This window comes from Cryptomeria japonica, chromosome 11 (assembly GCF_030272615.1).
Source record: "Cryptomeria japonica chromosome 11, Sugi_1.0, whole genome shotgun sequence".
Taxonomy (NCBI): Eukaryota; Viridiplantae; Streptophyta; class Pinopsida; order Cupressales; family Cupressaceae; genus Cryptomeria; species Cryptomeria japonica.
In genome coordinates this window covers 322,138,042-322,153,640 of record NC_081415.1, presented here as the reverse complement: position 1 = coordinate 322,153,640, position 15,599 = coordinate 322,138,042, and the positions used below count along the sequence as shown (strand labels likewise).

Genomic DNA, 15,599 nt, shown 5'->3' with positions numbered 1-15,599 from the left:
TAGGAATCGATTTTCACAATAGGCTCAGTTGGGAAACATGCAGATCAAAGAGGATCCAAGGAGGTTGGAGAGCTTTATACCTTCTTCAAAAAAGATGTAGGAAAGTTGAACTGTGGGGTTGGAAGACTAAGAAAACTCTTTTCGGTTTTTTAGTGGTTCCAGTTATCCTATATGGATACGAAGTTTGGGGGAATAGCATGTCTAACCTCGAATGGAGACAAATAGAGAGAATTCAAAAACATCTAATCACTAGCAGCCTCAAAGTCAAATCAACTATACCTTATGATGTCCTCTTGGCTGAAGTTGGCATGTATCCAATCGAAGCTTCAGCAATAATTCAGGTATTATGCGACTTAAAAAAGGTAGAAAGTATGGACAAGCATCGGTGGCCCAACTTGATTGTCGAAAAGGACTACGAAAAGACTTGGAAGAAACAAAATAGCAAGTGGTTGAACAAGTGGGGCATAAATTTACATGACTGTCCCAGCAGCAAATAGGAGATAAAAAAGTGGGCGTTAGAGAAATTCAGGAATGCCATGTGGATAAACCAGCTAGGTAGAAAAAAAGTGTACTATATTAGAGAGTTCAACCCTACTTGGGAGCATGATGAAAAAGATTACCTAAGATCCGCGATCAATGGAAAGGCCAAAATTCTAAAGACTCAATTAAGGACTAGATCTCATCACTTGAGATCTGAAACAGGTAGATGGAAGGTGCCAAAAGAAAATTGGGAAGAAAGAACGTGCATTTTTTGTAATAAGAGAGGAGTAGAGACAGAATGGCATTTCATTATGGAGTGTGCAGTGTATGATGACATCCACAGCCAGTTTGTTAACAAACTAAAAGTGGGCAGTTTAAACGAGCTTTTTGAAGAGTCGAGGCTTCACAAAACAACAAATCTCTTAATCAAGATTCACAAGAGGAGATCCAGCATGGAAAAGAACCTGAAATTGGGCTAATTTGGAGCATCTAGGTCCCTTAGACCGTTGGGTCTCGTGGACGTCATTAAAACTCCTTCATTCATTTATTCAATCCTCCTACAGGTGCAAGAAATTAAATATAGCAATCTTCCACAATAATTTGTCTTGCTTGCAAAAACTTCACAAATTACGAAAATTTCCAACCATTGAATACAAGCATGAAACCTATATGATATCATCTACAATCAGAAAGGGAAGATATTTCACCACCAAAACTTATTTCTCTTAAGGTTTTCGTCTTAGGATTTTGCTCCACGAGAAGCTCCAAACTCCACAATAGGAAAAATAAACATGTCCAAATGAGCTCCCAATTCACATTTTTATATTTTCCTTAGCACATTCCTAGAGGGTTTTTCAATTTTCCACTTAAAATAATTATTTTTAAATTTCACTTAAGTCACTTTATTCGATCAATTAAAATCTAAGTTACCGGTTCGGGTTCAGATTCGGGTTCGGGTTCGGGTATGGATTCGCGGGTTCGGCAAAAAAAAAAAATTCTTGGGTACGGGTTTGTCCGTACATATATACATATATTAATTATAAATTTATATATATACATATATATTATATATATCCATACAAAAATAAAATATACAATGTGACTTTCCATACATAAATCATAAATCATAAATGATAAATCCATAATTGCCAATGCCAATAAATATCCATATATCGCAAATGTTATCAGTAAACTAATAACTAAAGTCTAATATCATATTCATAATTTGCAAAAAAGATAATATTCAAGTTTCAAGTCTCAACTGATTCAAGTTTCAAAATGTGAATATGTCATGACACAATAAAAATTCAAATTACAAGCCATCTATGGGATTTAAATTCCATATTCATCTTCATCTGAACCATCCAACCCAAGCCCAAGGTCATCAAGTGGTTCAAATCCAGCATCAATTAAGCCACTATCGAATGGAATGTCACACCCACTAGCCAAGTCTCTCTCAAGTTCCATAGCTGCCTCGTCTATAGAGACTTGGGCAAGTTGTGCAACTGTAGCATCTAAATCAGCACACTCAGGGGCTAGATCCCAATTCCTTGTTGCACCCACATTATATTCAAGGTCCTTATGTGACAACAAACGAAGGTTGGAGTGTACGTAGACCAAATCCTCAGCTCTCTTTGCACCCAAACGATTACGTTTGACTGAGTGGATGAAGGAGTATGTACTCCAATTCCGCTCAGCTGAAGAAGAACTTGCAACCTGTTAAAAGTTAAAACATTATTAGAAATTTATAAAATATAAAATAAAAATATGATAGCATCAAATGGAATTGGAAAACTATAAAAAATAAAAAGATACATACTTGGGAGAGAAGTTTAATTGCAAGAGGCTGCAAGTAAACGGAGCCTTGACCATGTACATACCACCACTCATCAGCATCCATCCCATATCTAGCATTGAGAGCTACAACATCATGATTTTTTGTGGATACAAATTGGCCAAACTCCTTCATGACAACATTTCTTGTCTCCTCATCTTGATATATCTTTTTAAAGGCAGCTCTATAGCCAGAAGCAACCTCTGCATCTCTATATGGTGGTACCCTCCTTGGTGTTGCAAGCATCTCTGCACTATAAAATTTTGGTGTCAAAGCAAATGCTAAGAGATGTAAGGGATTGGTCATCTTGTTCCAATGGTCAACAATAATATTCTGCACAACCTTGAAAAATGTTTCCGTTGGGTCATTTACTTTTCTTTTTATTACTTCTCTTATTTTCTCCACCATGCAATCCATGCCATCATAAATCTCACCCAAACATGGGCGATCAGTATCAGCATACCTAATCATGCTCATGATGGGCTCAGTGAAATTCAAAACATATTCCACAGTATCCCACCATTTCTCATCGAGGATCAATGCTCTTACTTTTAGAGCTCTTTCTGTCTGAGCCTACTTCCATACACTCCACAATCTGTTGATGACCATAGAACTCAAGGCCTCTCGCACCTTCACAAGTCGTCTTAAGACGAGTGTGTGAGATGCAAATCATGTTTCAGCTACCTAACATGACATAAAAAAATACACAACATATATCAATTATAAAAAATTAAAAAATAAAAATTAAAAAATAAAATTAAAAATTTAAATTAGTAATTACCTTCAACAACTCCAACTTGGAGAAGGTCCTAAAAATGGCTTGTGACATATGATGATTAGTCACAAACATTTGAATCTCCCCGCCCTCGTAGTATAGTTTTTGCACCCAATCAATTTGTGTGCCAATCTTTTGCATGATTAAATTGAGTGAGTGGACTGCACATGGTGTCCAAAAGATGTGACCGTATGTAGCCTCCACTATAGTCCCCGCTGCCCTACAATTTTTAGCATTGTCCGTTATGACTTGGACAACATTTTGAGGCCCCACCATGTGAATGCATTCTATGAGGATTCTTTCACTTGCCCCTCACAATCCACCGCTTTCAAAAACATTGCCCCTTTAGGGAACACTTCTATAACATTGATCAATGGCCTATTTTTACAATCTTTCCATCCATCAGAAACAATGGTCAAACCTGTTTCCGGCCATGTATCTTTGATGACTTTCAACTGTGACTCTACGGATGCTTTCTCCTTTGCGAATAAGGTGGTTCTCACCTTTTCATACCCTGGACAAACATAATCAAAAGGTGTGTTGCAAAGGGTATGTACCATGTCCCGAAAGTAAAGTGATCTAACAAGGTTGAAAGGAAGCTCATTGCCATAAACCAATGCTCTGATCTGCAATCTCTCTCATTTCATTTTTGAAGGCAGTATCCAATGGGCCTCTTTTCCATGAAGCCACAACATTTTGATTCTCTAGTGGAGCAACTGGTGGTTTTGGCATGAAAGGATGCGATCCGGCTGGTCTTGTGGAGCCAATACTACTAGAAGGCCTCGTAGTCTTCGAGCTTGACTGGACAAGAGGATGATCAATCTTTGCTTTGCCACTTCTCCTATCAGCTTCCTCTTGTTCTCTAATATATTCCAAAACTAGAGCTTTTGGCAGCCCCTTGCCATCTGATCCCTTACAAAATTTTATTCCACGCCCAGGGATGAAACAAAGGTGGCCTTTCACTCGATAGTATGAGCTGGTATACTCAGTGCCACAATGGTTACACTTCCAAACAAAACCCCCACCACCAGACACTTGCTTGATCATTGTTGTATAATGCCAAAGTGGTGAATCTTGATCAATTTTAAAGGCGTTATTTTCAGTTTGGGCATGGGCAATTGAACTAGAGCTTGCACTTGCACTTCCAATTTCAGCCATTATGTATGATTATATGAATAATGCACCTAAAATAAAAAGAGAAAACACAACATTATTGAAAAAAATTGATAAAATTTCGGCATTATAACCCCATACTATGCATACAAAGTATAAAAAAATATACAAAACTTATTTAAAAATTTTTAGAAAAACTTTTTAAAAAATTAAAAAATTTGAAAAAAACTTTAAAAAATTCTTGAAAACTTGTAAAAAATTCAAATTCACTCACCTTTGATGGCTAAATCTTCCTTCTCCAGTGATTCCTATGCCCTTTATGCATGTCTCACATCTTCATAGTCTCTAACTTCGAAGAAAAATGCAAAAACTAAGAAACCCGGCTTGAGAGAAAAAATCTTCAAAAATGCAAATAGAATGAGTTGAATGAATGTTTTGATGCATGAAATGCATCATAAAGGGGCGAATTAGGGTTTAATTATTAATTAACTATTTTTTAAAGTACTTTTTTATTGGTTTTTATTGTTTTTTGACCCATGGGCCCCGTATTTGGGAACCCACGGGCCTGGGTTCACCCGGGTCCTCTCGGGTTCGACCTGGGTTCCACCCGGGTCCTTCCCAGGTGGCTGGGTTCCCTGTAGGTCCTGCGACGCAGGACCCACAGGGAACCGGCCACCTGGGAAGGACCCGGGTGGAACCCAAGTCGAACCCGGGCTGGACCAGGACCGGGCACGAACCAGGACCCGGACCGACGCAGGACCCACAAGGAACCCGGCCACCTGGGAAGGACCCGGGTGGAACCCAAATCGAACCCGGGCTGGACCAAGACCAAGCACAAACCAGGACCCGGACCCAAGCCAAAACCCAAAGAACCGGTAACTTAGATTAAAATAAAGTTATCCATGAAAATTACTTATTGGACAACTTTGATTAATTAATTTGTATCCCGAAATGAGCCCACAGGAATTAAAAAGGCTAAATGAGTCAACTCCAACCACTCTTCAAAAGGGGGCATTACATTCAACTTTTCCATTGACAAATTGCTAAAATTTTTGCAGTATATTCCTCAAACATGCTCCAAATATACTCACAACCTGAAGCATCACATATTTGGCACAAAACTTGATTGGAATTTATTTCCAATTTATATTATTGTTTGGCTACATAAAAAAAAATCCTTGGGTTGAGATGAAGAACTAAGCCTTGTGCTCTAACCTTTGAGACCAAAAAAATAGGATGAAATTGCTTTCTATTGATTTGTTTCCATGCAAAAATATATATGAAGTTTTATAGTGTACATAAATACCAAGAATTCTCATTGTTAAGATTTTTATCTAAGCTAGTGGTCCTAGCGCGAGTGTGGGTATGGCGATATGACATTTTTTTTTCCTTGGTTACGAGTTTGGATATATCAAATCATATAACATAAAAAGTGATACTCATAATTGCCAATAAACAAAATATTTAAATACCTCATAATTTAAAAAACTGAAAATACTCATAAATTCATAATTAAGTGATTTGTCAAATGTCAATACGCAATGAAGATTACAATCAATATTAAATAATCTTCATATTAATCTTTATCAAAAGAATCAAAGTCAACATTTGGATTAATTTCACTAGAACCACAAGTTACAATGTCACTTCCACTAGCCATGTGTTGCCTCATCTAAAGAAATTTCTAGCAAGTTGTGCAACAATAATATCTAAGTCAACACACTCAAGAGTAAGATACCAATTTCTTGTCACACCCTAATTGTAATCAATTCTCTTACATGACAAGAGATCCTAATAACTAGTGGGGGTCTAGGAGTGGAGTCCCCAATGGCGCTGACAAGCAACGTTCCCAATGGGGTCTAGGGGCAGCACACCTCATGGGGGTTTGGGGGCAACATCCCTAATGGGGTTGAGAGGCAACACCATTCATGCTCTCCCTTTCACAATAAATGGCAAGGTCAACGGGAAGAGTCCTCACCGACAAAACTAAATTAAGGCCTTTGAAACCACATAAACCTTCATTACGCACGCCATCTTCACAATTTTATAATTGAAGGGTGAAATTCGGTATGTAATCAGTTTTTTGTTTACAAAAATGTTTTAAAAAAATAACTATTTTTTAGGCCCCTTGGTTTGGCACAGGTTCTCACAAGTTTGACCCTAGTTCGCCTAGGGTCCCTCCTAGGGAACCCAAGGTGCTCGAGAGGGATTGTAGGTGCACCACCAGCCTATGAAATATCCTATTGTCTGGATTTTGATGGAATTTATGAATTTGTTTTGATATATGCTTGGTGTTTATTTCATATCTTGAATATTCTTGTGCATACAATGATAAAAATGTGCAATAAATATAAATGACACAATGGAACTGTAAACCCTTGTATATTACTATTGGAATGGTGAATTTTGGCACTTATTACAATAGCATTTGATGTTGCAATTACTCAGAAATTTACAAACAATACATGCAACACATACCCAATTCTGCAATCATTTCCAAACAAGCCCTACAAGAGGTTGCCTAAGCTAGAAATATCATATAAATTCATGTAACCTTCAACCTGCAACATGGCTCCATTATTGTGTCCAAACCCTAGCTGGAACTTCCACCAATCTACTCAAAATTCTGCAAATAAGCTCAATGATGAACTCTGAATGAATCCACCTCACAAGTATTGTTGGGTTTCCTTCCAACCTACAAATATCCAAGGGGTTTCGTCCGCAGAAATGGCTGTCACTGTAAGAACTCTACCAGCTCATTTTTTGTCTATGCTGTGAATTTGTTTTTGGTTTTGGTGTTTTTATATTTTTTTGTGTTCTTGATGAGGGTTTGATTGAAAAAGCAAATGCCAAATTGCTAATGAATCTAATGCAACTTAAAATACTAAGATTATTCAATGAAATGATAATTGCAATCATATAACTCCAATATCTATTGAAATAATAACACTTCTACAACACTTGCATACCCGGTTAGAATTATTATAACTGCTGATGGAATTTACTGCAAAAAAGCAGTCCTTTGATGATTCGATTTCTCTTCAAGATGAATGATTTTTCATTCGTGTTGCTTACTAATGATTTCCCCACTATAAGGTGCCCCTTCCTGAATTTTATTGGAATTTATTGAATACTTCTTGATCAAAATCGCCCTTAGTTTTAGTGTTCCTCCTGGCTGCTTTTGTAGCTGAAAGAATGCAAGTCATACCTCCTAGGAAAGGGTGCAAACAAATGTAAATGATAGCTGTTCTGATTCGCCCTTCAATCTGCAGATGTAATCCCTTCAACAACTGTAGAACCCTTGTATTTTCACACCAATTTGCTCAAATGGAACCTCTGTATGAAGCTCCCTCTAGATGCCAAATTCACTGGATATCTCACCAATTCAAATGGCTGCAGCACTAAAGATTTTCACTTTCTCCAATGGCGAAGAAAATTGAAACCCTTGGTCTTTGCTCTCCAAAGTCATGAAAGAAGAATGCCAAAACAATAATAATCGAACTTCTCATTGAAAGCTCTTATATTCTCATGAAGAAGTTCGAACATTCCCCATAAAGCACTTTTAATAACATTTAATGTTATAATTTAACATTGGCATCAATAATTAAATAAAACCTTGGCTTTGCGTGTAAATAATTAATTAAGAGTTTGGCCCCCTTTTATGATGCCTAGACCTTCAAGTTATAACGTTAAGTTATAACTTTATAATCACTTAATTAAATGATTTATTATTATTTTGGCCACATAAACTTTAATATCTCCCAAAATACTTAACATCTCACTGTGCCGTCTGAAATGGGAGTCCACCCTGCTTTTCCCAATGTGACAATACCTCCCTGTTAAAAATAGAAAGGGTCCTTCTCAAACACCCCAAGACTTACTATAAATAGTAAGTAGAGCAAATGATGTCTGAATGATGCCAAACGAAGACCATACTGAAGCACTCTGAACACTGGAGATGATACAAATCCTCAGGAGACCCTCTAACCAACCTCATTAGCCTACGAGGGCCAGGATGATAGGCTAATCCTCACTGAAGAACTGATGTCAACAAGAAGGGGATATCACAGTCACTATCACACCAACAACTAAGGAGAAATATCAAGTATCAAACAATCACATGTCATAATCCTTGGAGAAGGAAACCCCTTAAATAGATTTTCTAAACCGCATTTGGACTTCAAAATCACAATGTGTGATTTTTAATAAACTTTTCCCTCCAAGAAGTTCGTCCCACTTCTAGAAGACTTAATAAATGTTATAAATTCATTTTGTAACTTTGCTTTCATGATAAAGTCACTTTATATTTTATTACCTTCTTAATAAAGTCACTTTATGACTTTATTTCATAACTCGAGTCACTTTATTTTTATAATTTAATTTTATAACCAAAAGTGACTTTTCCCTTATAATATTACTTTATTGGCTCAAAGTAATATTATTTATTTCTCCATAAATAAATAATTGACAATGCTAGCCTCTCATCCCTTATATCTCCGAATCAACCTACCAGAATGACAAAAGAATAGGCTAATCAACACCTAAATGATCACTAAGGAGAAGGGGACATTACAGTCCTCCCTTCCCCGAGATTGCTTGCCCTCAAGCAATCTGCAACTGCATGCTGAAACCAAATGCTTGGATCCCATATCAACCTTAGGAACACTGCTCCACCAAAACACTGCGCTACTCTGATATCAATGCCAATACACCACAAACCGTGAAGCAACACAATGGAATCCATGTGAAACAATACACCCAACCGATCAATACCGTTTTTATATCTCAGAACAGCAGCAAATAGGATGGCAATGGTGTCATCATACCGAGGCAAAAGTAGAAGACTCATCTCATGAGGATTTCCCATGAAATAATCTTGTTCCCACACACTCCAATGCATACCCATAGCTGATGTAGACCCAAACAATTCTGAAAATGTAGTGAGCAGCCATGTAGGACAGTCACTTGTCACTAAACAACCCATGTCATTGGCTCAAATGCCAACCAATAAGCAGCTGTAGTGTCACAAGAATTATGTGCCGACATCAAATTTGCAATGTAGATGCCATCACCAACACCCAAAGTCAACTCATGAGTGGCTGTTCCACTAATAGTAACATCCATAGAATCATTATGTCCACCAATAATATTGTCAACATCAACAAAAATTTCAGTATTAGAAGGCTCTCGCTCATCATCAACTATGGAATTGTGTGTATCCCGAACCTATTGTAGTGGAAACTTGGCTTGTTGGGCTATCAAACTAGCTTCCTTTACCATCTCAGCTCTTTGTAACCACCCATCATACATATCTTGTGTCCTTTTAGCATCTTCCATGGTATGATGTACAAAATTAGAACCTTTGTGGCTTGAATCCACAATATATACTTCATGTTTGACACCTTCAACTAGAGTGCCAACACTGGAAGACTCAAAAATACCATCATCTTCATGTGTAAGGGCTGCCAACTCATGACTCTGCATAGGTAAGGGGTTGTTGTTCCAAATCAGGGAATCAGACCTTTCTTCATGCATTTGTGTGATGTCTTCATGGATCTTAATCACCTCTCCTTTCATGAGTTGATCGTCATCAACAAATGCTGGTTCACTACATACTGAAAATTCTGAATTGCCTCCACATAGCTGATCAATTATTGCTGGTTTGGAAAACCTCGTGATTCCTCTTTGCCTAAACCCTAATATGGCTGAAGTGAACTTGTGGCTTCTTTAATCTCTTGGACAACTTTATGCCTAGTCAGAAAATCGTGATGGTTTGATGTCAAAACATAAGTAGACTCTTTCAGTTCTCCTTGATTGATTAAATATGTAATGTCCCCAATTTTAGCCTTTTGGCTAATGGGAGTAATAAGGAGAAATTAAATTTTCTTATAAAGTCATTAAAATAAATTTATTATTAAAAGTGACTTTATATTTAATTAATTTAATTAAAAAGTGACTTAAGTATAAAAATTAAATATAATTAAAAGTCACTTTAATAATATTAAATAATAAAGTGTACCTACCCTCTTCTAGAAGGAACCTCGTGAAGGGTGATAAAAAAGGATAAATAGAAGATGATGTTAGGGGATCAAAGATGGGAGATTGTTTGGATATGATGAAATGACTGATGCGTGGCATCGGTTGAGTCTCTGAGGACGCAAACCTTCAGCAGATTTGAGAGAAGGGCTGGACGAAACCCTAGTTCTTCATTTTGGGAGTAGGTTCGTGACGGGATCTACATCAGTGCCTAAATTTGTGAAGTCTTCTTTCGAAGACAAATTTACAGTTGAAAGGAGGATATTCTAGTCTTCCTGTTTGAGCTTAATTTGTGGCCAAAGGCCAAATTGCTAAGACAGATTTTGTAGAAGTCAAATAAAGATGTTTGTTTAAAGATCTTTGGAAATGGAATTAATTGAAGGTTGAATCAGATTGCAGGTCAGTCATCCAAAACCCTCGATCTTATTCAAACATCACCATTGAGGCATCTTACATCAGTAAAAGGACAGCATTGGTTATTGAAAGAGATAGGTGATATTATTGAAGGATGGTTGGAGGATGAATTGCATGAGGATTGGTCAGTTTGCAGATCTGATAACAAACTGACTTCAGACTGTGTTCCCACGATTTTGTTCATGCCTCCATCATTATGCATCGATTTTGACTTCAATTGGTTCCAAAATTCAGTAGAGGATGTGGCGATAATTTTTGGACAGGTTATAGGGCGATTTGGTGTTCAATTTATTTATAGAGAAGGAGTCAAGCTGTGCAGGTCCGTTCCCCTATACTCCATCGGTTTTCATCATTTAATGATTGTAATTGATCAAGATCATATTGGGAGATTAGGCACTATCCCCTTGTTTGGAATCAAATCACTTGGAAGGAGTTTTGAGGCACTTGAATGCAGTTTAGACTATGTTCTCAGACCTGTTAATGACAGCAGCAGGGCGACATAAGTTCTTGCAAATTGGAGATCTCTTTGGATAGATATGGTTTGATTCTTCAAGAGCAACACTCAGCGATTTGTCCCAGGTTCATTTGCTGATAAAACTCATTGTAATTTTCAGTATTGAATGATAAGAGTATGACTGTGATTTTTGGCTTCAGACTGTCATTTAATAACAGTCCTTATGAATGTTTATTTGTTGCCTATGTAATGACCATTGGAAGGCTAAATGAGATAAGGAATGAGAAGTTTGGAATTATATCTATATTTGTTTTTTCTGAGGATGTGTGCCAAATGTTTGTCAAATTGACGCTTGGCTGTAAGTGCATATGTACACATTGTAAATTCATCACTATGCATTGGTTAAGGGTCTAGAGTGTCATTTAAGCATTTAGATGATAAATTATGCATTCTAGTGTTGATACTCAAGCATTGGTAGCCATCTATAGACATTTTAATAAGGACATTTCAGTCTGATATAGTAGACCAGCAAGCTGGAAAGTGCATATGAAGTGTTCGACAATATTCCTTGGGTTGGAATTCATCATTTTCTACTCCTATTTGACCAAGGGATATTACAAAATACTTCCTCAAATCTGAATCAGTAATGTTTTCCACCAGACATTCTTTAATGGGATCCATTGTTCCCACCTCATTGTTCATATCCTCAACATATGTAGATCCATGCTCAAGTAAAGGTTCATGGAAAATTAATGTACCGTTGTTATTATGCATAACCAAATCAGTATTAACTTCCTCCCTTTCAGCAGCATTACCAAAGCTGCCACAAGTCTCATGTGCCTCTTCTTCAAGTGAATTTTCAGCATTGGAATGATCTATATGCTGATCCTTAGTGACTTCAATGTGTTCATCATTGTTATTCCTCTTATCCATCTTCTTAGCTTCTTCCAAAAGCAATTTCTCTAACAATATTAACAGATCCGATTGATATTTTTGAAATGCTTGAAAGAAGTCATTCATACCATTCATAAGCTTGTCCATGTGTCGATCATTTCTTTGTGGACTTATACTATCCTTTCTATCCCTTTCTTTAGGGGGTGAGGTGGGAATGAAAGTAGTTAACAATCTCCCATCTTTAATTTTAGCCATTGATGTAACCTTTTATACTCCTCCTGTAAATGTCTAAAATAAACTCTAATTTGTACCCTCAAGCAAGCAGATTCACTAAATTTGTTTCCTCTGTTTCCTACCAATATACCTCTAAGTTCATTCACTATCACACATGAGTCAAAATTCTGACATGCAACTCCAACCTGCTAACATGCAAGGCTCCCAAATGACATGCAAAAACTTCTAGGTAATCTCAAATCTAACATGCAAGGTAAACCCACTTCATTAAACTGATCATAGTAACATGCAACCATCTGGGTATCCACCAAACTGACATGCACCACAAATCCTATAACCAGAACTGCTCAGAATTAACATGCAATGTTAACCCTCTTGATAAACTGCTCCTAAACTGACATGCAATTATCTGGGTGTTCACCAAATTGACATGCAATAACATCCAACACACATGCAACTGCAAAATTTGGCATGCACTGTTGAAACCCTAATAGGCTGGCAAGATCACTAGCTCTGATACCACTAAAATGTCCTATTATCTAGATTTTGATGGAAATTATGAATTTGTTTAGATATATGCTTGGTGTTTATTTCATATCTTGAATATTTTTGTGCATGCAATGATAAAAACGTGCAATAAATATAAATAACAGAATTTTCACAATGGAACTATAAAACCTTGTATATTACTATTGGAATGGTGAATTTTGGCACTTATTACAATAGCATTTGATGCTGCAATTACTCAGAAATTTACATACCCAATTCTGCATCACATACCCAATTCTGCAATCATTTCCAAACACGCCCTACAAGAGGTTGCCTAAGCTAGAAATATCATATAAATTCACATAACCTTCAACCTGCAACATGGCTCCATTATTGTGTCCAAACCCTAGCTAGAACTTCCACCAATCTGCTCAAAATTTTGCAAATAAGCTCAATGATGAACTCTGAATGAATCCACCTCACAAGTAGAGTTGGGTTTCCGTCCAACCTACAAATATCCAAGGGGTTTCGTCCTCAAAAATGGTTGTCACTGTCACACCAGCAACTAAGGAGAAATATCAAGTATCAAACAATCACATATCATAATCCTTGGAGGAAGGAAACCCCTTAAATAGATTTTCTAAACCGCTTTTGGACCTCAAAATCACAATGTGTGTTTTTATGAAACTTTTCCCTCCAAGAAGTTCGTCCCACTTCTAGAAAGCTTAATAAATGTTATAAATTCATTTTATAACTTTGCCTTCATGATTAAGTCACTTTATATTTTATAACCTTCTTAATAAAGTCACTTTATGATTTTATTTCATAACTTAAGTCACTTTATTTTTATAATTTAATTTTATAACCAAAAGTGACTTTTCCCTTATAATATTACTTATGGGCTCAAAGTAATATTATTTATTTCTCCATCAATAAATAATTGACAATGCCAGCCTCTCGTCCCTTATATCTCCAAATCAACCTACTGGAATGAAAAAAGAATAGGCTAATCAACACTTGAATGATCACTAAGGAGGAGGCATTACAGCCTAGGACCTAAGCTTGAACTAAACCCATATGGGCACGATGGGTTTTATAGGTACTCAGGAACATAGATTTTATTAATATGAATTAGGGGCCGTCCCCTACAAATTTGACGAAAGGCTTACTTCACATATGCTTCCAATTTGAGTTGTCCTTAAAAGGACAAATTAAAATGCTAACATTGTTGATAATCAAATTTGCTTCAACTTCTTGTAATTGGTTTGTACATATCATTTGATGTATTTGGATTTATATTTTTTTATATAAGGAATTGTCTTTTTAATGAGTAAAAAATGACTTTCTATATTCATGGTTATATGCAATTGTGGTCAATCATGTAGTGACAAAAATTTGCTTTGTGTCACAACAAGATCACAAAGTTAATGTCTTAAAAAAATGCATTTTATAACAAAAATATGTATCAAAATCATTTGGATAATGCACATTGAATCTTACAACTACCATAGCTTATGGCTATCTCTTATATTAAATGAACTTAGTTCTTAACTACTTACTCCCATGTCAAATTTAGAAAACAAACATGAATAGCTAGATGTCTCTAGCAAAAAAGGAAATTATTTAGTACATTAGGAGTTTGAAATTAAAATCATCACTAAAAGCTCAAAACCTTGAAGATATTTAACTAGTACTATATTTATAATTGCTTGCATTACATACATTCAGGTGATGATCAAAAAGTTTTGTTTCAAGGTATGGAAGAATATTTTTCAACAGCCAGCCTATATGCCACATTGCTTCTCCATGTCGAGGTCTTGAGCAAAGAAGCCTTATCAATGAATCAAAAGCCTGCCAATATTTACAAATATAATATCAAATGCAAAAGTTGTAAACTTCTTGAGATTGTGGGTTTGAGAAATTATCCATATGATAAATCTAAATCATGCTAACACCATAAACAGTCATAACCCAAAAAAGAACAAGTTAAAGATTGATACCTAGCTCGTTCACAAACTGCTGGTTTAGCACAACGTAATTTACATTTGAAGTTCCAATCCCACATTAGCAATTTTCTAAATGTATTTCCTTGAATTGGAAACTATAGGAAAAATGCTTCACTTAAAAAAGTAACAATACAAAGAGAATATACAAAAAGGATACAAATGTGAAATTTAAGTCCATGTGTACCATAAGAAATACATGTTTCACATAGGTTTATCTAATGTGTCTCTATTTAATAACAAAAAAATAATATATATTGATGCCAAAAAGGTACATAATACTCCCAATAGAAACCACAGCTACTACATTTAAAAAAATACATAATACAAAATCCCTGTTAACTACAAATGTCAACACTTTTAACAAGATGAGATCAAAATAGTGTGAACAGAAGAGAGTTAAACAAAACTATAGTGGTAACATTGAAACTAAAAGCTATAGGCACCCTTCTGCAGTTACATATCACATTGTAAAGTAAGAAATGGATAACAGAGGCAGAGAAAACAGCAGGTAACAAGCAGTTGATTGAAAATTTATACAACCTATACTCCATCCTTATCAAGAAGGATATTCATTGCACACGAAAATTATTTGTGTAGGAGACTGCTCATTTGGGGCCAGGCTCAATACTTGTCCAAGACCATTTTTAGCAAAGATCACATTCTTTAGACAACCTAACACATCTGAACTATTCTTAAACGCAAGGTTTCCTTTTAAAGGAAGGGAGAATATTTGTGTTAGAACATACAGGCACCTAGTGAAATAAGAATTGCATAAAGCTGACATAAATAAGGTGTGAATTGTACCAATCAAGGAAGTAGAATTTGTTACAAACCAAGAATCAGACAAGTTGGTATTTTACTGATATTAAA

The 15,599-nt window shown here is 36.1% G+C and overlaps 1 protein-coding gene across 6 annotated transcripts in view; it reads right to left on the bottom strand.

Annotated features, from left to right (window-relative positions):
- LOC131065049 (protein TRANSPARENT TESTA 9) overlaps nucleotides 1-15,599 on the bottom strand; it is a 213,334-nt gene that overhangs the window by 83,320 nt on the left and 114,415 nt on the right. For all 6 annotated transcript variants that reach the window (XM_057999422.1, XM_057999423.1, XM_057999425.1 and 3 more), the window contains exon 13: nucleotides 14,446-14,574. In XM_057999422.1, coding sequence (XP_057855405.1) covers nucleotides 14,446-14,574 — 129 coding nt within the window. The remainder of the gene's footprint in view (nucleotides 1-14,445; nucleotides 14,575-15,599) is intronic.